Here is a 24,644-nt window from a genome sequence, read left to right on the forward strand (position 1 = left end):
TAATTTCGCTGTATTGACACATGATTATTTTTGCAGTCAACCATCTTTACAAACTTGTAAAAGCTAAAGAATATGTTATATGGTAAGGTGCATGCTCCGATGAACTTCAATGTAGCCAACGTAAAGTAGCCCCAGCTGAGGGTGTTCTTAAAGCGGAAAGCCCCATAGGGTGGAATTTGGGACACGGAGCAGGCATGCCGTTAGATCAAAGGGCTGTGTCTGAAAGCTCGCAAAGGAAGCTCTAGAGTTTCCAAAGTGTCTGCATTACTTCCCAGCCATTCTGTACAGCAGAAACATACTTCTTTCCAATGCGTATATGGTAATCAGCAGCTGTGCAAGAAGAGGAGGGAGGCTGCCAGATTTCATGTACAGCAATGGTGCAATACTTTTATATACCACAGTTTGCATGTTGTAGCCCCTTGGTGTCATATTGATGACTGAAAGGTAAACCAGTATATCTGAGTAACAATTCAAGAAATCACTGTTACATTTTTCTGTACCTCTGTAGGTGATACTCTGTTCACACATAGGTGATTTTAATGCTGAATGCAAAGAATGTAAAGAACACTGAATAGTAATTATTAAGCACACAGAATAAAAAAAATGATGCACCTTTAAAAGAAACAGTAACACACGCACCTTTTCATGTTTGTACCCTGATTAAAAGAACATCATGAATTTCAAGTATGAAGTGATACAGTGAAATCAGGTCCTGTGAATAGGTATCAATGGTAGTCTAGGTAGTACAGTTTGCACCGTAGGTAACTTTCCACCTTGCAAAATAAAGTCCTACTGCATATGTAGGTAAAGTGACTTGAAATGCTAAAACTCGACGTGCCAGCTGTTTCGCTGGTATAAGCTGATATAGTCATATAGACAACAGGACTGTGCTGATTTTCACCAGCTGAGTATATGCCCTAAGGTGAATGAAAAAAATATTGCTGAAACTGCTTTGCATGTTTTCCTTGAATTATCAAATCCTAGACGCCTCCAGAGCAAATTATATTTTATTACAAAAAAGGGAAAAAACGGAGAAAAACTAAGCCAAACAGCATTAGAGGCTGTTTTAACTTTCTGAATGTTTTTCATGTTATTTTTTTGTAAAATCATACTGAGAAATAAAGGTACCGAGACAGATTTTGATTTGCTAATGGATGTTGGTCTGATGTAATATCAATTAATTAAGTTACTCTGGATGTGTCTCAGAAGCTGTCCTCACTGTTCATAGTATTCTGTAAACCTGAAAACACGAGTTTTAATAATGCCTTTTGAGAACATAACTTATCTTGCAGATTCTGAAACCAATATCCCGTGAGGGTCACAAACAGGCTTTACTTTATACATGTCTTCTCTTAACTTCAGTGGGATTTGTAACAGGTAAGGTAGGCACACATGGAGTGTCTGGAGCAGTAAGAACTGAATCTCATTTCTGATACATTTCTGTACCAGCATCATGCTTTTCTCCACATATGCCAATGCCACTAAGAAGAGCACTTCTGAACTTTTGTATAAAAAAGTAATGAACAGGAATTTTGAGAGAAATAATGTTACTAGAGTTAAGATTTTTGTCACGCATTACCATTTATATAGTATTCTTGCTGATTTACTAAGCTTAAGTATCTTTATATAGACCTGAGCTGCCTGACACTGAAATTTGTAGACTTACAAGGTCAAATTCTTGGTTTAATTTAACTGTAGTCAGTGGAGCTACAACAAGAGTAAATTATGCTAAATGATTTAAAATAACTTTGAAACCCCAATCCTATTTCATGCAATTGTCCATGCACAAAAAAAATTACCTAATTTGCTGCCTTTATGCTTTTGTCTAGCCAGCAATCTTACTTAAAGCCCAGATGGGCAACTTTATCACTGCAAAAAACTTTCTTCAGTTACAAGATGCCCCACAAACCTGGCCCCTGTCTTAAGCATCTGGAATTGACAGATACCTGCTGGACCTGCTACAAACAAAATAAAGCCAAAGGCAGCCTATGTAATGTTCTCTAATTTTAATTTTTCAGACAACATTCCCCCACTATGTGTAAAATTAGCTCTACAATAGCATTTCAAAGTACTCTGCTTATTCCTTTACATATTAAAACGAATAAAAATACCCTAAAGCATAAAAATACATCTGAACACACATACTACTCTAGTTGCAAAACTCAGTGTACAGTATGAAGCTTATTTATAATTTTTTTGACTGATCTATCTTTCTGCCTCTCTATGAAACTAGCTTCACTTCAACAACCAAAGTGTATACTAAATGCAAATAAACAATAAAGCAGCAAGACTCGACACATTTTTTGGCAACTACCCTTTCACAGGACTAATGTGTTTTCATAAGAAATAATATACTGAATTGTAATAGCAATAATTTAGGTTAATGTCAAATAGCTTGCAGATAAATGTGTCCACATCTTCAATAAACACTGACCCCATTTACTGGTGTCTTGGTGCTGTTATTAACCACATGTCCTCACAACTAGAGTCAATTACTAAAGGAAAGCCTTTTTCTGCAAATACTTTTTGTGAGCAACTATACTCACATGAGTAACCGCTCTCAGCTCTGTGGGACTGCTCAGGTGAGGTACAGTACTCATGTGTTTGCATACTTGGGCCTTCAGACTGAAGAGTATCAAGCTAGTGAGGAAATACAAATACACACCGTTACACAGAAAGTAGAAGACAGACATACAGAGGAAAGCACCCTGTGATGCTTTCGGGAGTTACAATATAAACATCACTTTCAAAGTATACAGCTCAACTTCTAAGACATCATGTTGAGGGTATAATTTTTCTTTAACTAGAGCATTCGAAGACATTATACTTTTAAAGCTGTTCAAAGTAATGCAGCTAAATATTACATTAAAAATAAAACCCATACGAGATTCAAAGGCAGATATAGATCACTTAAATGAATTGGAATGAAACGGACCATAAATACATTAATCTGAATGCCTGAAAAGAATTTACAAAGAAATTAAAGACTGAAAGGAAAGAATAAATGGGTGCCTGTGGGCTTGGTTTCAGTGCCAAAATCATACAGCTTTGTGTAGAAAACAGATTCTATCAGAAGAATAAATGGCAACGTTATATTTTCTCTATCTTAAGCATTTTAAAATGTGTTTCTTGCTTTAACAGAAGTGACTGCCATGCCTGAGAAAGGTGGCTGGCTAAGAGTCCTCGAGACCCTTTCAGGCCCTGTTTCAATTGGAACCAGCTCTCATTCCTTACCGAAAAGCACCGCCATAATGTAAACTTCTTTTGCCTCCATTGCTATGACTCTTAAGTGGGTTGTAGGAGGGGAGTTCAGCCCCCAGGAAAAGAGATTTTGAACACTGCGGAGAATAACAGCAAGGTTATTTAACAGTGCTGAATGCAAGGAAGGTGTCATGGATATTGAAATTCTATTTGTTGGAATCTGATTTATTGATCACCAGAGAGTGATAAAAATTTTTAGACAGTGCTGGCCTGCTCTGGTTTTAAGCTGGTAAACTGGAGTAATGCTTTTCTATTCAACTTACTATGCACAACAGGAAGGAGAATGGTGGTCGTGGAGGTGAAATAAAACAAATCAAAACAAAACAAAGCTGGAAAACCACTGGATTGCTAGACATCTAGGGAGAAAAAGAAAAGGATGGATCAATCTTTGCAGTCCCTTCAGCCTCTAAGCTCATGACACTGCAGTCCTTCTATCACGTTATGATAGGTAACTTCAGTTCAAAATGTGCATGGCAATCAATACTTTCAGACGAGCACATCCCCACTGAGCTTATATAAGCCACCTTGTACAGCCTCACATCCACAAACTTCTTGCCAGCATCCAATTTCTGATGAACTTGTAGTTGCAATCCGTGGTTACAGCCACCTTTGTTACAAGGGACTCCAAGATAAAGTCCCTGCAAGAAATTGTGATGGATTTTGGGTCTTGCTGGAAAAAGATTGAGAAGCACTTCTTATTTAACTAGCACTCTGCAGACCCAGGCTATATTTTGAACCCAGTTTGTTTTTTTCTTTTCTATCACTGATGAAGGATGATTGCTTGAGATACATCATCATCATCCACCTGGAATAAAACACTTTGTCTTTTCCCACAGCACGTCCAGAATTCAGTCATCATTTTTGTGTAGTGAGAGAGGTTTCTTAGGGGAGTTCTTACAACACTGCTGTTTACAATGCAAAAAAGTCAACTGTCATAGAAACAGTAAGCATACTGTCCCCTCTAGATCCTGGAAAGACTTTTCCTCGGGAGGATATCTTGGGAGTTAAGGTCCGTCTGTGCCTAGTACTTGTGGCAGGGCTCTGTACTCAAAACTGCCATAGCAAAAAGCAAAGGAGTGAGCTCGATTGCCCACATGCACCCAGGTTATCTCGAGAGTTGGAGGCCTTCATATAAGGAAGAACTGTTTCATAGTTGCTCTGCCTCATGCTGGGAGGAAACTTCTCCCTGGGAAGAGTGATCTCGGGGAAGGGAAAGGGAAGAAGGGTAAGCAGTAGGAGGCTGGCATTGCTAGTCTTGTTTGTATCCATTAAAAACTTCTGTATAACAGAAGTATCATTGCCTGCTCTTGTAAACATATACATGGCAGACAGTTGTCCAGGGATCTTCTATACTTAGTAAATAATCTTCTGAATCAAAAATTGTTTTGGCTGATCAAACACATTATGTTCAATCTAATCTATTCTAGCTCATCTCTTTGCTTGAACCAAAGAGTGTAAAAGTAGCACACACTTCGCCATATTCTACTGTAGTATTTCGCAGTTCCTAATGAGAAGCAAGGAAAAACTATAGTACAAGTCACTGGCTGCCTGCAGACTTGGGGGCCGCAGAATCACAAGGTAGTAATTTAGCTCACAGCTTCTTAAGTGGCCGTGGAAGTATCAGCAGGGTCAGATACAAGTGATAGGTAATTAAGTATCACTGCAGTGAGAGGAAACAGGGTGTGGAAAGACTGTTGAGGAGTAGACTCCCCAGGGCTTCTTTCACAGTGTCACAGTAGGATGATCTGGGATAAGGAAAGGACAGCTTGAGTGGCCGGGTGATCTATCACTATATGTATTTAACAAATGCCAGAGAACTTCTGTGTAGAATTAGAGGTTTCCCATCCCTGGAACTGTGAAATTTGTCTCTGTGCCAAGCCTAGTTGCTCATGCTTAATGGAAGGACCAAAATCAGCCACTCTGTGCCAACACTTACCCAGCCACCCACACACATGGACTAAACACAACAAAATACTACACAGGCCATGTATTCTGTATTTCTGGAGGTGGCATAACAATAGTTAACTCAGGGTGGCACAGCAGCTCAGAAAGCTCCATTCCTGCTGCACAACCTATGAAAAGACTTTTTTTCCCCATGGCAGATGGTTCTGCAGTATTACACTGGGTGTCGGACAGACTTGCTAGGCTCTCAGACTTGCTCCTGTAAGATGGTGAACCACCTGAACTGATCCAGCAAAACTTGCATGCGGATAATCTTATCAAAACCCAAGTGCTCAAAAACATGCCATTTTGGATTGCTGAAGGATTTTCAATTTGCGGCAGGAGTCAGCTCGCATTGCACAACGATATTGCACACTAATGGACACTGTTAGTGACTCTCCTGCATGAGAGCTGTACATTTTCCATGTCTGCAGCTGAACTACAGGCAGTGTCTGTGTAGCCAGCTTAATCTGCTCTCAAGCTGTCTCATAAGACTTTTTTTTTATATCTACACAGACAAACCTCTCACTTCTGCAAAATCTGATTTAAAAAATAGAGCTGTTGCTATGTTGAAAAACTGCACTGGAACTCATGACTTGAGTTGGCATAATAAGTATCTGGAACTAAAATCCCGTGCAAGAGTCTTGCTTTATCATCTTATGTTTATGAAAGTGAATGACAGGAGAAAACAAAACACATGGAAAAAAAGTCTTCCCCCTACACTTATACGTGACTTTTCCACATATTCAAATTCACTTGCCAAAATTGTCCTGAACTCTCCTAATCTCTGCCTATTTTTCCTGTCTTTGTAGCACTTCAGAATTTTCCTCCCTCATCTAGCTACTCAAAATTGATCCTAACGTGCAAGAACTGTTTTTTTTTTTTAAAAAGGCTGAGGATTTGCATAACATGACATACGTATGAAACATGGAATAAGAGGAAAGGCTGCATATTGTAGAACGTTAGTTACAAACTCTTTAGGAGTAATCGCACAAAGGAAGCTGGCAGTCTGTGAAAATTCATTTTCCATTCAGTGGCAGAGACAGTGCTCTTTGGCTGGGTTTAACATGAGCATGTCAATGGGAGCAAGTATCCATGTCAACACTAGAAAATGTGTTTTTTTCTGGCATGTGGATGGGTTTAAGGTGCGGAAAGCTAAATAGTGTGGATGCAAATTTAGCTTGCTCAAAAATGGACAGCGAGCTTGAGAGCTTTACAGCATATCCGTGTAATGTCACCAAAGTAAATCACAAGTTAAACATTACTTGTTTTCCCTTCTCCTTTCAGTCAAATAGTATAGGTTGCTTTAGTGCAAATGAACATTAAAATGGTAGTTAGAATAAGTTCATACTTGGATTCTTTTCTTCCATAAAACCCTATCAACTTTGCAAGGTCAGTGAAAAAGTATCAGTTTCAACGCATATTTAATACACAGTGCTTGTATTTACATTTTTCACATTATAAATACGCTCCTTTTCCCTTATCCCAACAATATTTTCCCAATAGTTCCTTCAAATCTCCTTTTTCATCTTTACTAAGTGTCAGTTGTTTGTTTTTTTTCAAAGAAGGCAATATCTTTTGTCTGATCTTTTTTGGAAACAAAAAATCTACTCTACCACAATCACCCAGTATCAAAATATCCATAGCAGAATCTCTTCTTACTTTCTCTGGCCATGCAAAAGTCTCATTGACATTGGGCTGGATGAAGCCCACCAATATATTCTAACACAGATAAAACATTTAATCTGAAGGAAAAAATGCCATATGGTTAGGGAGTTTTGGTTTATCTTAGCTGTTTTGCACAGTCTTTCAGACTTTTCAAATATTGCAGAAGCTCTCAAAGGACTTCATTTAAGTAAAGGCTAATTTTCCAGTAACTTTACTCACAGCAACCTTGGGCTTTTCTGCCCAAGCAAAAGGCTCATCTAAGCATGGTGCTGGCTAATTTCAGCTTCCACTGAACACATAAAGAACTGATGGTATCTACTTGGCCTTGCAGAATCAATTTTGAGAACAAGTTCCTATTTGATTTGGTTCTGATTGGATGCCTATCGCTGTCTGAATTAAAAACATATACATAATTTTCAGGAATATTTTTTAATGGAAAAATGTATCAGTTTCAAAATTTTTAGTGTTTCAGCTAAAAGAATGATTTTTAGCTGGTTTCTGCAAGACCCTAATGAGCCATTTTTTATATTATCCATGCACACTACTCCTAAGTGTTTTTTATCGTTCTTATATTGTGTATATATTGCATACCAGTATGCAATACTTGCTAAGCTTCAAACTAAAGGGGAGAAGTAACACTTGGCAAAAGTATATTTGTCAGTTCATATGTCCACATCTTTCTTCTTTTAATGGCCTAGTTCATTTAAATCAATGAGAAAGCTTCTTACTGTTTTACAGAAATTACTGGGATTTGATGGTTACAGAATCTGGTCCAAAAACTAGAATTATATTACAGCCATTATCTAACAATTTGCAAAACAAAGAGATATAATAAAATAAATAGTTCACAAATAAAACTCGTATTTGAGTTGTACAGCCTGTTAGACTGTTAAAATTGTAGTCATGTTTTTGCACACCTGAACTCTACTTGCACAGAAAAACTGGATATGAAAATGAAACTCAGAAGGTTAATCATATAAAATCCCATTTACTTTTCTAGATATTGTTTCTGAATTTTTTCTTCATGGAAAGTAATCTGTGTACTCCAATACTTAGTAATCAAAAAGAAGTAAAAGTGATAGCTTATTAACAGTCAGTTACTGAAGATTTCAGTATATAACTTGTTATTATTCTCTGTGAAAGTAAAAATATATTTCTTAATTTTTCCCGCACAACTGCAGTTTGAAAAAAAACGTTTTTTCTAATATACTAATTTCAAGAAAATCATTTACACATTAAGAGAAGTGTGAAATCCATCAAAAAAGATCTTGATATTTAGAAGCAGTTTTGTAGCAATAAAATAAATATGTTAGGTTCCTAAGCTTGTGATCAATTCAAGCTTCAAGCATAACACAACAAAATCACTCTAATAGCCTAGTATCTTCTAATTCACATTGTATATAAAAATCAATCTATTCCTGAAACTACTATATACGAAAAATACTAGCAAAGTGGTTCTATAAAACAGAGTTCTTAGGATAAACTTCCTCATTATTCAACTGTGTCTTATACATGGAACATAATTAATTTACATGGCCTTTTAAACCAAACTGTGTGGTTTATGATTCATATTCATATTTGACAACTGATGTGTTTTCAGTTGTGAGTCAGATAAGTGCTCCAAGTTTGTTGGCTAAAAGACCAAAACAGCATGTTTTCTCTTTATTTTCCATATTAAAGTTGGCCTAATACCTAACAGCAGAGAGAATTATATGTATAATAAAACATGCTTCTCAAAGACAGTGAGTGAACCTGTGAAAAGTAGCATGGCACAGTATTTTCTTCTTATTCACCAAAACAACCATCGAGTGTAAAAACCACATAAGAGTTACGATGCTGGATACCGTCCCCCACACAGAAGATGCTCAAATGCTACAACTTACTGATTCCTTTCATGTAAAAGGCTCTGTACACATAGCACCAAATTTCAGTATTTTGCAAACATGACGTCCTCATTTTTTGGTGTGTTTTAGGACAGAAACAACAGAGAAAGGTACTCTAACATTTACCATTGTGGACTAACAGGCTGAAAAAAATGTGGAGTGTGGGCACAGCCTACACAGAAATATGCACAAACCCTATTTTTAGAATTTTACTTGGCACACAGAAGGCAAGAGAGGTGTATGCAAAACTAAGGGCAAGCAAGGAGGTGCACAAAGAGATTATTTTTTAATCATCAGTTCTGGGCTGTTGGACTAAAAGAAGCAACACTCGGTAATAGGGATGTAGGGGACACTGACACTGTGTAGCTATTGAAAATTTGGAAGAATCTTGTTGGAAATAGCACCTGTGAGCATTACTGAAACCTGTTTCCGTAAGGGAGCTGAAGGAGAAGAATTGAGAGCTAGAGTGAGCGTGGAGACAGGGTGAAGAGAGAAAAGGGCTGCTCCAGATGTATTGCTATGGTTCAGCAATTAGCACTTCACTAGCTGGCTTTGGTGATTTTTTTTTCCTTGGCTATTGGGTCTGTTTTTCCTGCAGAATTATGTAGTAGTGATAAAAAAAAGGTTGGTGGGAGACAGAAATTGCTCCTTCCATTACTTAGAACACCCTGTTCTCTGCTGAGAAGAGCACAGTGCCTGGTTGTGGGTGCTCTAGGAGCTAAACATCTATACCTATTTTTAATATATTTTTTGTTATTCAGTGGTTTTTAGCTGCTGTTGAACCGCTCCTGTAGAACACATACAGGCATAGTTATTGCTAAGAAGAATTGCACTCTGAAGTCTCATTTAAAAGGTGTACGAAGAGTTTTCTTCACAGTGTGGAACATGCATGTCAAGGAGCACTTTCTTTTTCAGATAGACAATTCCTACGTCCTACACATACGGCAGTAATGAGTAAAGGTACTCAAATACTAGAGCTATACCAGTAAAATAAAAAGAGCAAGGGCATGCGCTTGAGCACAGTCCCACAGCTGTCTGTACTGTCTAATTATGAGCATGATTCCTGGCATGATTTTAGCCAGTGCCAGCACTTTGCCCAGCCAGAGAACAGGCTTTCTCAGTTTACTAGTGTAAGTGAAGCCCCACAGTTTGGCAGGGAAGACTGGAATAAGAGTAAGCCTATGGCATGTCAAATGGAATTTCTTCCTAAAGAGATTTTGAAAAGGAGGTAATTTGAAAAGTTGTTGGTCCTTTGAATCTAGGCCCTTGCTACCACAAGGACCCCATTAGATAAATCTTTTCCCTAACCCTGCTAAGACAGAACTTAGATTTCTTTTTCTGTTCCTGCCATTCCCACTGGAAGGATGTTCCAGAGCGTGACCATTAATGCAGCCCTTCTGAAGCTCTTCTCCTGAATGCCCCCATTTATAACCTGATCCTATATTAGAAAACATACAGCACCATGTTGCAGAAGCTCTGCTTCTGATTCCACAAGCCAGCCCCTGCTTTTCTCTGCTGCTCTCTGAGCTCTTCTTCTGATACTACTGATGGGGAAATACTGCTCCAGTAGTTCATTTCCTTGTGATTTCTATATTCTGATTAGTTTTGGGGCCAACACTAACCTTTGGCTTGGAGTGTTCTCTTCCCTCCGTTTTGTTACACCCTAATAATGTGCCTACATTCAGCAATCATATTCTCTTCTAGCCTTTGCTTCGCTAAGCTTCATACAACAAGCTCTTCTAACACAGAACAGATGCACATCTCTATCTGAGAGTTTTGAGCCTAATTTGAAAATACCCTCTCCTCCCCTACTTTTTTACTCTATGTTACTTGTTGGAGAGCTCTGGGAGAGTTCCCTGACAACTGCTGGAAAGCCACACCAGCTGAATGCCCTGATAAAGTATGTGTGATAGCTTGGCACTAGGTAAAATGTGGAATGTTTCTAAAAGTGCTAAACTGTGTAGGAAACTTTTCTATTTCTTACTGTTGCAAGATTCTCCTGAATTTTGGCTGTTTGTTGTTCTAATTAGTGTTTAAAAAATGGTTAGCAAAAATTTCACTCTGGCCGGTCCTTTTCTATGAATGTTAAAACCTATTCACACTCAGGTCCATTGACCCATGGAGGAATAGTGCTGGGACAACACCAGTGCAGTGGGTTTGCAGTTCCCCTGGGATGTAGGAACAGAGAGAATGACAGAGGCAAGGCCAAGATTAGAGGGTTAGCTGCCGTGACCGCTCCCTGGCCTTCAGCGTGCTGCCCGTAGAGCTTCCAAAATTCTTGTGTTACCCTTCTGTAGTATCTCTGTGTGCAGATGCCTTGTGCATGCTCTTGCCAGGCCTAATTTGCAACGTGCCTGTTCATGCTAGTAGGTTTTGCATAGGCATCATTCTGGGCATGAAGAAAAGCACAGGCCACTGCATGCATGCGTGCAAGTGGTCCCTTTAAAATCTGGCTTATTTAAACCAGACCTAATTTAACCATACGTCGCATACTTATGTGTCTAACAAAAAGCTTTATCCAGGAGACGGGTAAGATCCACTCACTATCGTAGCAATGGACCTGTCCCAGACAGTGCAGGTACCTGAAACAGAGTTAACAGTGAAGTTCGCCACAACAGCCAATCTATCGCAGGACTGAGAAACCTGCCAGGGAGATGGCTACAAGTTCCCATGCCACAGCTGGAAAAATTATATTGCTCAACTCACTGCTGAGGACCTGCTTCTGCCAAGCATGCTGTGAATGAGGATATAATGCTGGCTCACTAGCTAGACAAGATGAAATAGAGATGAGGACGAGAGAAGCCTAAGGGACTATCAGAGGAGTAAGCAAAGCTAGCTGCCTCACTTACCATCAGTTATACTACAATAGTGTATGTTTATGGTTTTATGGTAAGGGCTAACTCGTCGGACCAATATTTTCCCCCAAGTCATGTCCAGATAAATGCACTAAAGTTGTGCTAGGGAACAGCTTTTATGGATTTAAAATATCTCTTTTTTCCCAGTACAGTATTAAAAAAATAAAAGCTTCTTTTTAAAATACTGAAAATATATTTTAGTTAAGGTAAAAATACTAAATATAAAAATTTAACGTAATATTTAAAATAACTGTGCTATAAAGGCATGTGAATTGCTTAGTTATTTTGACATTCAATAATGGCACATTAACCCTAGTGGAGAAGCATGTGCCAGTATACCCACATGGTGGTTTAGGAGAGAAGCTCATGCATTTCTGCATAGAAAACAAGTCTGCTTAATAAATGACATCTGAGGGAATTTGAGACAGTAATGTTCATGCACTTGCGATGCATGGGGGGCTGTTGCAGGTAAGGCAGCGCAGTATACAGCATACAATTCAGCACAAATACATATCTGTGCTTATTACAGATGAAGGATTCTCTGCTTCTGAACTGGAAACATTTTTTCTATTTGCCTTTTTGGCTGATAATCAGAACAGGTTGAAGGCGAAAATCTCTATTGATTTTCATTGGCTCTGCTCATGTCTTTGAGCTGCATATCAGAAAATTTGGAATGAGATAAAGAAAATGTGCTTGCAGCTGTTTCCAGGGGGGAATGATGGGTTAGATGATGGGCCAGAATGTGCCTGGATTTCAACACAAACCAACCATTTGGAAACTGAAAGAGTCTTTAAGAACAGGACTCTAGAAGTTTTTTAAACACTTGTTTTTTGCAACATGCACACAAACGTAGCTAGATAATAACTCGTTTGTGTATGAAAAAACTAAAAGTTGAGACATTTGTAATGATCACCATCATCACTGTTATTTTGATAGAGCAATTAAATGATAAAATAATCCATCCCAGTTTTCAAGTGGGGAAGCACCTGCACATAGGCTATGAATGAACAGTAGCTGGATGTATTAATGCATGTATCAGTTAACTGCAGGTTGCAGAGATCTGATATTTCAATGCCATTCTTTAAATATCACTGTAAGAGATCACATAATAATAAAAAAAGTACCAAATCATGCTTCAGCAGCTAGAGAGAGAGATTGCATCATGTTTTGGCAGTGACTTGATCATCCTACTCCACACTGGCAGCATTCAATATTAAAAGGATAAAATGGCAGCAAAACCCGTCAGCAGCTTCTCTTCGTCTGGAGTTTTCCCAGGTAGATAAACAAAACAAAAACAAAACAAACATAAAGCTGCAATGGAGCAGGTCAAAGCCCTGGCCCTTGCGTTGCTCTGATGAAAGTAAACTAGATTGATTTCCTTGGATAAGCACATCACAATCCCAAGATAAAAGATAAGTGCATAAAACCTCCAAATAATGATCTTCGCTAGGACAGCTATGTGGTTTGTATGGGACAGTGGCCTTGTCAGCTATATGTCTTGTTCATTTATGGTTCATCTTCAGTCAGCATTACGATGCATTCACCTCACTGGAGTTTTGGCTGGATGACATGTGAGAGTCCAGATTCTCCTTGCACTTCTCCAGATCATGGAAATATGGGTGAGAGAGGGCAACATAGGCAGATATTCTCTTGGCTGGATTGAACGCTAAGCATTTCTGTAAGTATGAAAAGAAGTTGGTTTTAACTAAAATGTACAGTTAACAGTGCTAACATTGCATATATACATTAATGCATGCCACCTTCAATTTATGATCAGTATGAGACACAACAAGGTCTTGGTAGGTGCTGCATGATAAGATGACCATCCATGTTAAAACAAGCAGTGGGGTCATAGTATATGAATAAGGCATCCCCAAAGCTAATAGAAAATAACAAGTTAGAAAATTCAAGTATTCATAGTTTAGGAAATCCCAGAATTGAGGTTTTCTTGAATTCACATGCACAGGACATCTGTCTCACAGACTGCAGGGAGCAACTATTCATGAACAACTTTTGAATCCCCTCAGTGTTCTTTTGTGGCTATATAAACATGGAGAGCATCATAAGGTATATGTTCATTCCTAGGCTCAGCATTTCTACAGGTGTTGGGTCTTTGACTTTATAGCCTTTGTACGCTAATGTTTTGTGTTCAGTTTCTCCCTCTTCTTCCTAGTTGTACTTTGCTTGTGTTCCTTCCAGGTCCTTATCATCCCAGCCTTTGTCCAGCCAGCACTGAAATCTCTCCCATAGCCTTGCATTTTATACCTTGTTCTTCTCTTTTCCTTCACTGACCTCCAAATAGTATTCTTCTTACTATCCTTGTCTAACCACTTCGTACTCCTACTTTCTTTTCTTGTATCAGAATTTCTATCATTTAACTTCCAAAACTTAATTCAGTGTCTTCCAGTCCTACTCTCCCCTTTCATCTGTGGCTTCCAGTTCTCATCTCTTTGGCTAACAGTAACAGCTTCCCTTCCCACCTCACTTTCTAGGCATAGATATTTGTCTTCTTCCTCCATCCCATCATGCCCCACACTCACTGAGCTCTCTGCCATATTTTATTCCTTGTTGTTCCCAGAATCTAATTCTTGTCCCACGTCTAGCTTCCATTTCCAGGCTGCCTGCAAGCACAACAGATGCGTTTCTCCCCTGTCATTTCAAGTGTCCAGATGTAGTCCAGCTTATCGCAGCTGGGAGCTGCAGCCATAAGGACAATGGAGGACGATCTGCTGTTCTGTAGAGATAACGCTGGCCAGAGATAGCAGTTCCTGAAGGGATGCAGCAAGTCTTTCAAGAGTTGCACTGAGCCCACTCTACCAAGCCCATGTGAACCAAGATATTTTAAAGGCTTCCAGAGAACAAATTTAGCTAGATTTCAACAAGCATGGCAAAAGGCAAACTGAGGCAAGGCCATTCCTTATATTCCATTCCAAGACTGAACTTCAGGGCTGGGGTTTATAACATATCTATAAAAATGATGGAAATAATTGAATTGAATTCAGTGTTACCAGTTGTACCAGCACAATTTGTTTACTTCTGTTCAATCCTGCCATTTGTAAGAGGCAACCATTGGTGAATTCCAAATCTCAAGTTTTCAGCATTCAATAGGAGGCATGCAGATGTAATCTGCCCCTACAGCCTATTTTCTGCTTTATACTGGGTCCACTATACCATGAAAATGGTAGATCAGTTTTTGTACTCACGTCAGGCTTATACTATAAGAATGGCTGAAGCAGTGGCACAACAGTGGTCAGTAATGAGGATCTAAAGGTCTAAAGACAGGTCAAACAGGTACTTCCCTGACACAGTTTCCTAGTCTCTAACTATTCTCAGCTCTGACACCTCTTAAGCCAAAGGGGGTGTCTTTGTGCTGATGTTTCACAGATTTACATGAATTTGTCTACCCACTTTTGAGCTTTTCTTTAATAACTCCATTAAATGGAAACATAAATGTTTTTGGTATGTTGCATGCACAGTGGGAACTATGAGTCATGCGGCTTGGAGAACAACAAATAGAAACTCACAAGAAGCAAGTCTTTGCCCAGTTCATCAATATCTGGTACAAATTTTTCAATAGGTTGTGCGGGTCTGGAAGTGAAAGCATTTCTTGGAAGGGCAACATCATTAGGCCAGTCCTCTTCTTCTGGGAGTCCAATTACACTGTGAAAGCAAAAACATAATGTTAGGCCTGAACATTTATGCAGTCTCCCCTGTATATTGATTATACTGAGTGGCAGTTTATAAGTCTTTTTGTTTAAATGAGATTAATTGTGCAGTACTGCACTGATCTCTGTGAAAAGAGGCTGATGAGTGTAGGTCCTCAGTGTGCTTGGTAGAAATAATTCTGTGGCCAGCACAATCTTCTGGCCTAGGTCTCAATTTTCTGAGTCTTTTTGTGGAAAAAGGGCTGAGTGCTTTGGAAGAAAGTTGCTCAGCTCTTGACTGGATGGTGCAACATATGTTGCTCCAGGATGATTAAAAGCAGTAAGTTTCAAAGGGGAATTGCATGCAAGGATCTTTATTCACAAGAACAGGGACTGAGAGAAGAGTGTGGGTCAAGATGAGGGTAAGGCAATAAAAGGGATGTTTCATAATGCTTCAAAGCTATGTCCAGTAATTTTTGCCCAAATTTAAACAATTTATTTGCTTCACAATACAGGTTTTAAAGTCTCAATTCAGAAGTGGCATAGGACTTGAGTGTCTTTATGTTTTTACTTTCAATTGTATTTTAGTTTTTCTGTGCCCTTTAATAGAATATTTTAATCTCTTTTTATAATTTATTTCTTTATTCTTTACATTCTAGAAGATATTTATACTTATTAAATAATCGTGCTAAGGTTTAAAACCCAAATAAGTAAAATAGTAGGTAAACCTCCAATGGTGGATCGTCTCATACATTTCGTGTTTTAGTCTGATACTAATATTTGTGGGGTTGAAATGCCAGTTTCTGATGGAAATTATGGAAAAGATCATACATTACTTGTCAGGTTTTCAGGGAAAATCAATTTTTACAGCCTGTAAAATGGAAATTTTTAATGGAAATGCTGACAGGGTAAGACAAGAAGGAGCATGAAAAAAGGTCACTGAATACTTGGGGCTGCACTAAGCCAAATGCCACTAGGGAGCAGCATTGACCTTTCTTCTTACTGAGGTTGGTCGTAAGACTGGGTGAAGCCATGGGCCAAACACTTTGATGTAAATCATAGGTTACCTCAGTGAACTGAGTGGAATTACTCCACATCTGCCTACATGGATTTTAGATTTTGTAATTTGGCTCACCTAAACTACCTCCAAAAATTAATATGTCCTCAAAACAACAGCATGGCTAGAAGGGCAAAGTAATTAACATCTCAGGACAATTTAATTTTACTACATCTGAAGATATTACAGCTCTTGGGAAATGATAAGTTAAATCTATATGAAAAATTGAATTTGACTTTTATCACCACAGGTACGGTGGGGGTATGGGGCAACTCCCTTGGCCACGGTGGTTAAAGCCATGTGATTAGCTCTTTGAGGATCTGGATGCATATTAAATATAATACAAATAGCACTGTAGGAGGATGGAGGAGTTAAGTATTTTAAATAACAATGAAGTTTAACCTGCCATTCAAATGTGTTTGCTTAGTCCCATTTTTTTCAATGTTTGCATGAGAGAGCATGAACAGGGCTGAATAAGCACAGGCACAGGCAAAACTAACAAAAAGAAACAAGGAGGCAGCCTGTCAGACAGGTAGGGTGGACAAGACCAAGAGTGGAAAGGAGAGACATTTTTAGTTACACACTCATGTAGTACTCAAAACTCAATAACTCTAACGAATGTCTGAGTAGATGCCCTCACTCTGGTCTGGTAGCACTACCATTTCAGTGACTAAGTTTGGGAGTATCTTGGAAGAGTTTCACCTCCTGCCAAAGGTTCAGGCCTGGTCTTGAGAAACGCCGAGTACTTTCCACTCCCATTGATCACAATGGGAGACAAGTCTGCTCAAACCATTGAAGTGTTTAGCCTGAAATCTATGAGGATATCCCACACGCTGATGGTGTCCTGGAAAAGCAGGAAATTGTTTTGGGCCACCTCCGAGGGATTTACCCTCAAGCGGGGTGGAATGTTACCTGATGCAAATCGGAACGCACATGTAAAGCAAAGGTAGACCACAGCCCCATTATCTGAAAGAATGCATCAGTCCAGATTGCACGAAAATCCCGAAACTACTTTCTGTCCAAATTAGTCTGAAGAATGAGTCACTACTGTAGAAAGAAACAATCCTCCTACAAGAAGAGCTATGCCTAACCGTAGGGGGTTCTCCAGCTGTGAAAACACAAAATAAACACTATTTAGCATACCCCCCCCCCCGAACCCAAGAAAGAAGCTTTTGAACTATTTAAGGAGAACTGCACAAAAGAAGCAAACCCAAACTTTCTCTTTAAGTAGATGTCTAATAAGGAATTTCTTCTAATATTAGCACAGCATTTTCTCTTCTTGATGAATTCTTTTCTGCACAGGTAATCTCGGCCCCTAGGGATGGAAAGATCCCCGTCGGAAGCTGCCACTAGCAGCTATGCATTTAATCCTAGCCCAGTTAATTTTGATTTTTTCCCCTTAAATGTCATAAATGAATCCAAATCCTTAAAAAAAATCACAGCTATGTCTTTTAAAATTATAAAATACGTTGTATGTATCAAAACTGTCTTCATTTAATAAAGCAAAATATTGTAGGACTAAAGGAGTAGCTTTGGCAGAAGAAGAAAAAGTAAACTTTAAGGACTGATTTTTCTGGATTGAGCAGGAAGAGCTATTCAGCGCATGACAAATTAACCACGCAAGTGAGTCACATACACTGGTATGGTATGCAGGAAAGGGAAGTCAACTATGTGAAATCAAGACCTGCAATTTAGGAACCTCATATTAAATAATGAAAATGCTTAGAAACAGATCTGTTATGATTTGAGAACTGGAAAAATGGTTAAACAGAGACGTTCATTATTTGTTCTGTTTAAGCTCTTCTCCTTAGAAATTTTACTATCTTCTCTTTGGAATATCTTCAAGAGAGTAATATTTCAGTCTTCTCTCTCGCTCTCTCTCCTATCTATTTCTTATTTCATCCAGTTCCCTGGACCCCTGCAGCCCCTCTGTACGAAAAGGGAAGACAGAAGTGCAGAGGCAAATGGGCATTCATTCTCTGGAGTGGGACCAGCCCTATGTGGCTTTGATTTCCTAACTACATGATACCTACATCAGATCTTAAATTTACATGGTTCTTATAAATTCAGAAACATACCTTGCTCTGAAGAGCTTTTACAAGAAAAAAGTGATATAATCCTACTTAATTATCATATTGGTAATATCCATAACTTAATTTTTTGCTTCTTAACTAAGAACATCTTTTGGAAGAGAATTATTCTACTGCAGAGAATTTAGAGCCTCCCCACCTCCTCAACGTATTTGATATATCTGAAGAAGAAAAACACAAACTCCTAGAATTGTAAAATGGTTTTAAAATAAAGCCAATTAATTAATCTCCAACAAAGCACATGTTAAAATGCTGATATTCCTTCTGTTCTCACAGTTACCTTCCTGACTGAAATATGGACTGTTAATCATTTTAACAGGCTACACAGTATATTTTAAAAGAGAAAATATTTTCTTATATACAGAAGTCTTTTCTGCAAAGAAGCTGTTGGTAATTGTCTTAGATATTTCAGTTTAATAACAATTTTAAAGTATCCTAATGTTGTTTTCCAAAATACACAAAGAAATTACTGAAAAATAAAACCTCTGCATTTGTTTACGTGAAGAGAATCTCTTGGATCTAGCTGTTTAGGAAGATGCATGAATGGTACATGCACAATATGTTTAAGAGATTTTAAAAGCCCGAAACAGAAGTCTCACATAATTTCCTGATGATGGCTGTTAGTTCTGCAGAACTATATTCCATGTTGCTTCCTCCTCCCACTCTGACACAGAATACACGGAAATATCATGTTGCATACAGTAGCAATAGGAAATATGTTCTAGGAATACTTTGTTCTAGTCACACTATTGCAAAAAACATGCAGAGAAACCTCACAGTGTTTCAATGTTAAACAGATATTGACATAATGCAACTAGTTATTACTTACTCAAAAATTTTTCCTAGCTGATCGACATCTGAATTTCCACGGAAGAGTGGTCTGAAAGAATAAAGAAATATTTTTAGGATGTGACTTGCTTTAATTAATGTCGATTTATATTTGTCATTGACAGCTGCCAACGTAGGGTGAAAACATGTTATTTTTTTTGAGACCTCACTTCTTCTGCCTCCGTGTTTTATCCAGTCTGTGAGTGTACCTTTCAAGTTTTGACTAAAACTGATAAAAAAGGGGACAGATGAGACATATCTTTGAATATGCTACTTCTGAAAATTTAATTGCGTTCTTTAACATGAATGAAATAACTCTCTCTCAACTAATATTATCCTATGAATTATATCATTAACAAAATAGTTTTCACTACAAAGAACATACTTAAATAGCTGTTTAGAGAGACAAAAATGGAGTGAATGTCATGCAATTCATTAAAACATAATAAAATTAGAGATGAATTATTATGGATATAAATTCAAAATCAAATTTCTTGTATATTGTATATTGGAAACGTGCTCCTAGGTTTAAGGGGTCAAATAAATGACAATGGATTTATGAAGGTCTGTAAAGAATGGGTTGTGAAACGGTACAGAATTTACCTTGAAGGAGAGGAATACTTCTGCTGCATAAATAAAGATATGTTCAGGAAAGAAACAAATTAATAGGCTGAATGTCCAAAGGCTTTCAGAAAAAACAGTGACTAAAAATACTTTCAGAGAGTGGTACACACTTTTTCTTTTCAAAGTGCAATTTAAAATATTTTCACTCATCATTTATAAAATACTATCATCCCATAGTGCCTGAGTAAAATATGAAACTCAGATTTGTATGGCTGTATGGCTGTATTGCCATCTTTGTGTTGCATTCAGTAAGGTGTGATCAACAGTGCAATTCTATGTTTAAACTCCCAAGACATTCCAACAGATTACTGACAGATCATTAAGGATCCAGCCAAGAACGAGGGCATCTGTGAAGATCAGACCCCAGATGTTGCGTACCATTTTGGTTCAACAAATGGTAGATTACTCCAAGAAACGCAATTCAGAGACACTGCAATCTGAGATACTAACTTGCGTCGACTGATAGCCAGGCTGCCCCTCTCTCTGGAGCACAGCTCTCGGAGTACAGTGCATGCTGGAAATGTACGGTTACAGTTTCCAAAACTGTTCCACTGAGACCAAGTGACTTGACAAACAATGCATATTCCCATGTCTTCACTGGCAGCCTTCAGTCCTCCTGCCTCTGTCTGCATACTCCTTTTCTTCTGTCTGATACAGGTCCTTAACAGCAGTGATAGCCAAAGACATTTCACTGTTGCTCTTCATAGGTGAAGACCTCTCCCATCTACACTGGGAGAACAAGGAGTACTCAGCTATAGTCCTTCCCCTCTCATTGCCCATATGCAGGAGCAGGTGTAGGATCTGGATCTCCTTTTGCTAACCATGAGTTAATTCTGAAAAATGGCACTTTGTGTCTTGACACTCTCACAGAGACAATAGAGCTCCATGTCACTGCCTATCTTGCGGGTCCACACGAAATACAGTAAGCAGACCCAGGGCACTGTGACATTTTTCAGTTAGACATAATAATCTCTACAGAAATCTGTGCCACCAAGAAAAAGAGCAGAGCAATAACTAGAAGACATGCTGACCATCCGTGATGAACTAAACGTGCATTTTGTCTCCTTCATGTTTGCTGCCATTCAGGTCATGTCGTATCAACTTACACTGCAAACTGCTTTGCACAGGGGCATTGAGAGAACAATTTCATCAAGTCCGATTTGAAACCATACGACATCAGATTGAAACTGATGGGGTAAAATGCGGTAGCCTGTTACTTGTCCATAAAGGGCTTTATTTATTTTGATTCTGAATAAATCGTAAATAATGGTATGCGCTGCTTCCCAGATATATATGATATTTACTAACTGCAACCTCTTTGATGAGACCATTTCAACCAACTCATACTTAGAGGTTTCTGTATTTTTTTAAGCTTTAAGGTATCCAGCAATACTGGCTTCTACAAAAAAACAAAGCTTAACTTCACTCAGACAGGAGCATCTACTCCTGCTGTAAGTTTTGAGCCTGATTTTCAAAATAGTCAGTAGCTACGATCCTAGTATTGTTTGTGGCAGCAGACACACTCCATATCTCCCAAAATCAGACAATATGACAACCTTAGACATTTTTTTGAATGACTGCTTAAAATTATTAACATACGGTTACTTTGAGTATTCAATTTTGGCTCCAGCCAAAGAAGGGGGCCCTTTAAACTAACAAAATCTACACAATCAAATAATCCTATCCATGCAAGTGGAAAGCTGATTTAATGTTTTAAAATGTATGCTGAACCTTGCATTAATATGAAAGCTTGGCAAAGTCAGCCTTGTTCGCAAATCACCTTAGGCAGTGTCATGCCAAAACAAGTATGATTCTTGGGATTTTTAAGGGAGGTTTTTCCCATCATTGCTGCTGTCTCAGATTCACTAAGGGCTGAAGCAAGAATTTAAATTCTTTTGAATATATAATTATACAACACAAGGTGACCTTCCAACATACTTTGATATTTCATCATAATGAAGTGTTATTAATTCATCTTTCAGCCTCCTATCCATCCCACCATCATGACTACAACAGAATGCCAACTCCAGGTTAGGCACCACTAATGTAATGAAATTTGCCTCATGAATTTTGGCTGGAGGTTCAATTGGAATATTGGACGGATGATTGGGGAAGTATATCCACTTAATCAGCAGCCGTATGAAGATCTCATCTCACATTTTGGCACTAGTCACTCTTTAGTAATGACTTGCCAGCACTGCAAGTCCAGTACATAAAAACTTTCACCTCAAGCCAATTGTTTTTTTAATTCTATTTTTAAAGGTGGACATCAGCTCTCCCAGTACCACTGAACTGGGAGCATACTCAGCAGCCACAGAAATGTAGAATTTCACCTTTGTTCCTGGTATCTTTCACTTGACTCACTCACCCACTCACTCCCTGAGGTTTATTTATACAAGCTCAGTCCAGAAGTCCTTACTTGGGGATATGTGCTCCTCTCTGTGATGATAATCTGTGTAAAACTGGTTAAACTCTGAGAGCCTGATTTTGTAGAATCCCTTCTTTTTTCCTTGGGAAAGGCATGGAGCTGCGTTTGTCTCCTGTGGCAGAAGATGTGAGTCTGTCCTCTTACTTCAAAGAACTCCAAAAATCTGTGTGTACATGTGTCTCAGGAAAGAGGGATATTACAATGGAGGAAAGGGCTATCCGTGGGGATACGCTTGCCTTTTGTGTGGTTCCTTGATCCTCTCAACCTTCCCTGACTTTGCTTGCTACAAAATCCATGCTCTGAGGGCTCCAACACCATTGTTGTTACAAAACACATACTTGAGTAGGGAAGAAGATGGGACGAAAAGACTTACAGTGCATCTAAGACATTTAATTTCCCTGTTTGCTCAAGAAGTCTCAGATGTTGTGTCCCCATAATTTCCTATTTTTGTTGGTTGTTGCTTCTTTGATTTTTTAGGGAGAGGGGAGGAAGGAAATGTTACAGGGAATCTGCAGGTGTCCATCTTGTTTGACCACTCCTTCTCCAGGCTTTGGAGGTATACCATTATCCACTGCCTCTGGAATGGCGCCCACTGAATGGAGGAAAACCCCTTTCATGTCTAATGTAGGGCCAAATGCCCCTAGCCTACAGATATGAAGATGAGTTGGAGGCACCATATTACTACCCTGTCCTGATAAAATAAACTCCTACTGAGTCAATAAGCATGTACCTTAGTTCCTGAGGTACAAAATGTGCAGCTGCACAATTAAATGGATATTAGCTATGAGTCTGCATTGTGACTTTTTTCACAGGATAAATCTATCTACCTTTTTATATGGCAGTCCAACACAAATATGCATATAACTCCTGGGCTGCGTGATGAACAGCGTTGCCAGCAGTCAAGGGAGGTGATCCTTCCCTCTGCTCAGCACTGGTGAGGCCACACCTGGAGTGCTGGGTCCAGTTCTGAGTTCCCCAGTACAAGAGAGACATGGACATACTGGAGAGAGTCCAACAAAGGGCCACGAAGATGATTAAGGGACTGGAGCATCTGACATATGAGGAGAGGCTGAGAGAGCTGGGAGTGTTTAGCCTAGAGGAAAGAAGGCTCAGGGGGGATCTTCTTAATATATATAAATACATGAAGGGAGGGTGCAAAGAAGATGGAGCCAGGCTCTTTTCAGTTGTGCCCAGTGACAGGACAAGAGGCAATGGGCACAAGTGGAAGCACAGGAGGTTCCCTCTGAACATAAGGAGACACTTTTTTACTGTGAGGGTGACCGAGCACCGGCACAGGTTGCCCAAAGGGGTTGTGGAGCCTCCCACCTTGGAGATATTCAAAAGCCATCTGGACATGGTCCTGGGTAACCATTTCTAGGTGGCCCTGCTTGAGCAGGGGGGGTTGGATGAGACGATCTCCAGAGGTCCCTTCCAACCTCAACCATTCTGTGGTTGTGTAATAATACAGAAATAAAAATACAGATCATGACATAAGGTTGCAATGTAAAACCTCACAAATCCTGAAAAAGTTACCATCTGCTTATAGTTTAGAAGGACTTGTACCACTAATCTTCTGGCCGAAAGGCTCTCATGCTTATATGTAGCTGCACAAATTAGATTTCACCATTCACCAACTTGAGGCTCTTTTCTCTTGTCCAAAGGAATGTACTCAGCTCATGTTGTTTCATGCTGAGTTTCACCTTCACTGAATATTCTGTCTATCTGAACTGGATATTGGTGTCTGAAACGTTGAGTACTTTATTTTATAGACACTGTGTTTCATGTCTGTGCTACTCAGTAAAAACTGAGATATAAACATTTCCTAAGCAAGTCTCCATGAAAAAATTTTCCCTGGTGCAACTCCACAGACATGCCAAAGCAATTCTAAAAGTATTGTATACAATGACAATGCAATGACACCAAAGACTTTACTTTCAGCCTTTGTTCTACAAAGCAAAGAGGGTCTGTAACTTCTCATAAGAAAAGTTAGAATTTTCAGAAAGACTGTAATTAAAGATCTTGATAAGCATTGCTCTAGTCTATACTGCAGTGCTGACACAAGGAAAAAAATAGTCTAATAAAACCACATGCATTGAGGCACAGGAAAAGATTTCTGCAGGTTTCTTGATAGTGGCTAACATTTTGCACCAATGAGTGACATTCTGATTGGAAACTATCTTTCAATTTCTGACACTGAGTTATTAAACTGCAGGTAAAATGGATACATGGAAGAAAAGGTCATATGAAGAAAAACAGTATTGAAGAGGGGAAAAAAGTCAAGAAAGTCTCTTTCTTACCAAAACATATTACAGAGCTATCATGACACTTCTAGAATTGCCAATACAAGTGCCCCCAAAGCTAGACA

At 38.8% G+C, this 24,644-nt stretch overlaps 1 protein-coding gene across 2 annotated transcripts in view; it reads right to left on the reverse strand.

Moving 5' to 3' along the window:
- Positions 1-12,751: 12,751 nt before the first annotated feature.
- Positions 12,752-24,644, reverse strand: part of CDK6 (cyclin dependent kinase 6) — a 130,261-nt gene continuing 118,368 nt past the window's right edge. For both annotated transcript variants that reach the window (XM_075492829.1, XM_075492830.1), the window contains exons 6-8: positions 19,229-19,279; positions 15,133-15,268; positions 12,752-13,284 (exon numbers count right to left, since the gene is read on the reverse strand). In XM_075492829.1, coding sequence (XP_075348944.1) covers positions 13,138-13,284; positions 15,133-15,268; positions 19,229-19,279 — 334 coding nt within the window. In that variant the 3' untranslated portion in view covers positions 12,752-13,137. The remainder of the gene's footprint in view (positions 13,285-15,132; positions 15,269-19,228; positions 19,280-24,644) is intronic.

The sequence above is a fragment of the Mycteria americana genome, chromosome 2 (assembly GCF_035582795.1).
Source record: "Mycteria americana isolate JAX WOST 10 ecotype Jacksonville Zoo and Gardens chromosome 2, USCA_MyAme_1.0, whole genome shotgun sequence".
Taxonomy (NCBI): Eukaryota; Metazoa; Chordata; class Aves; order Ciconiiformes; family Ciconiidae; genus Mycteria; species Mycteria americana.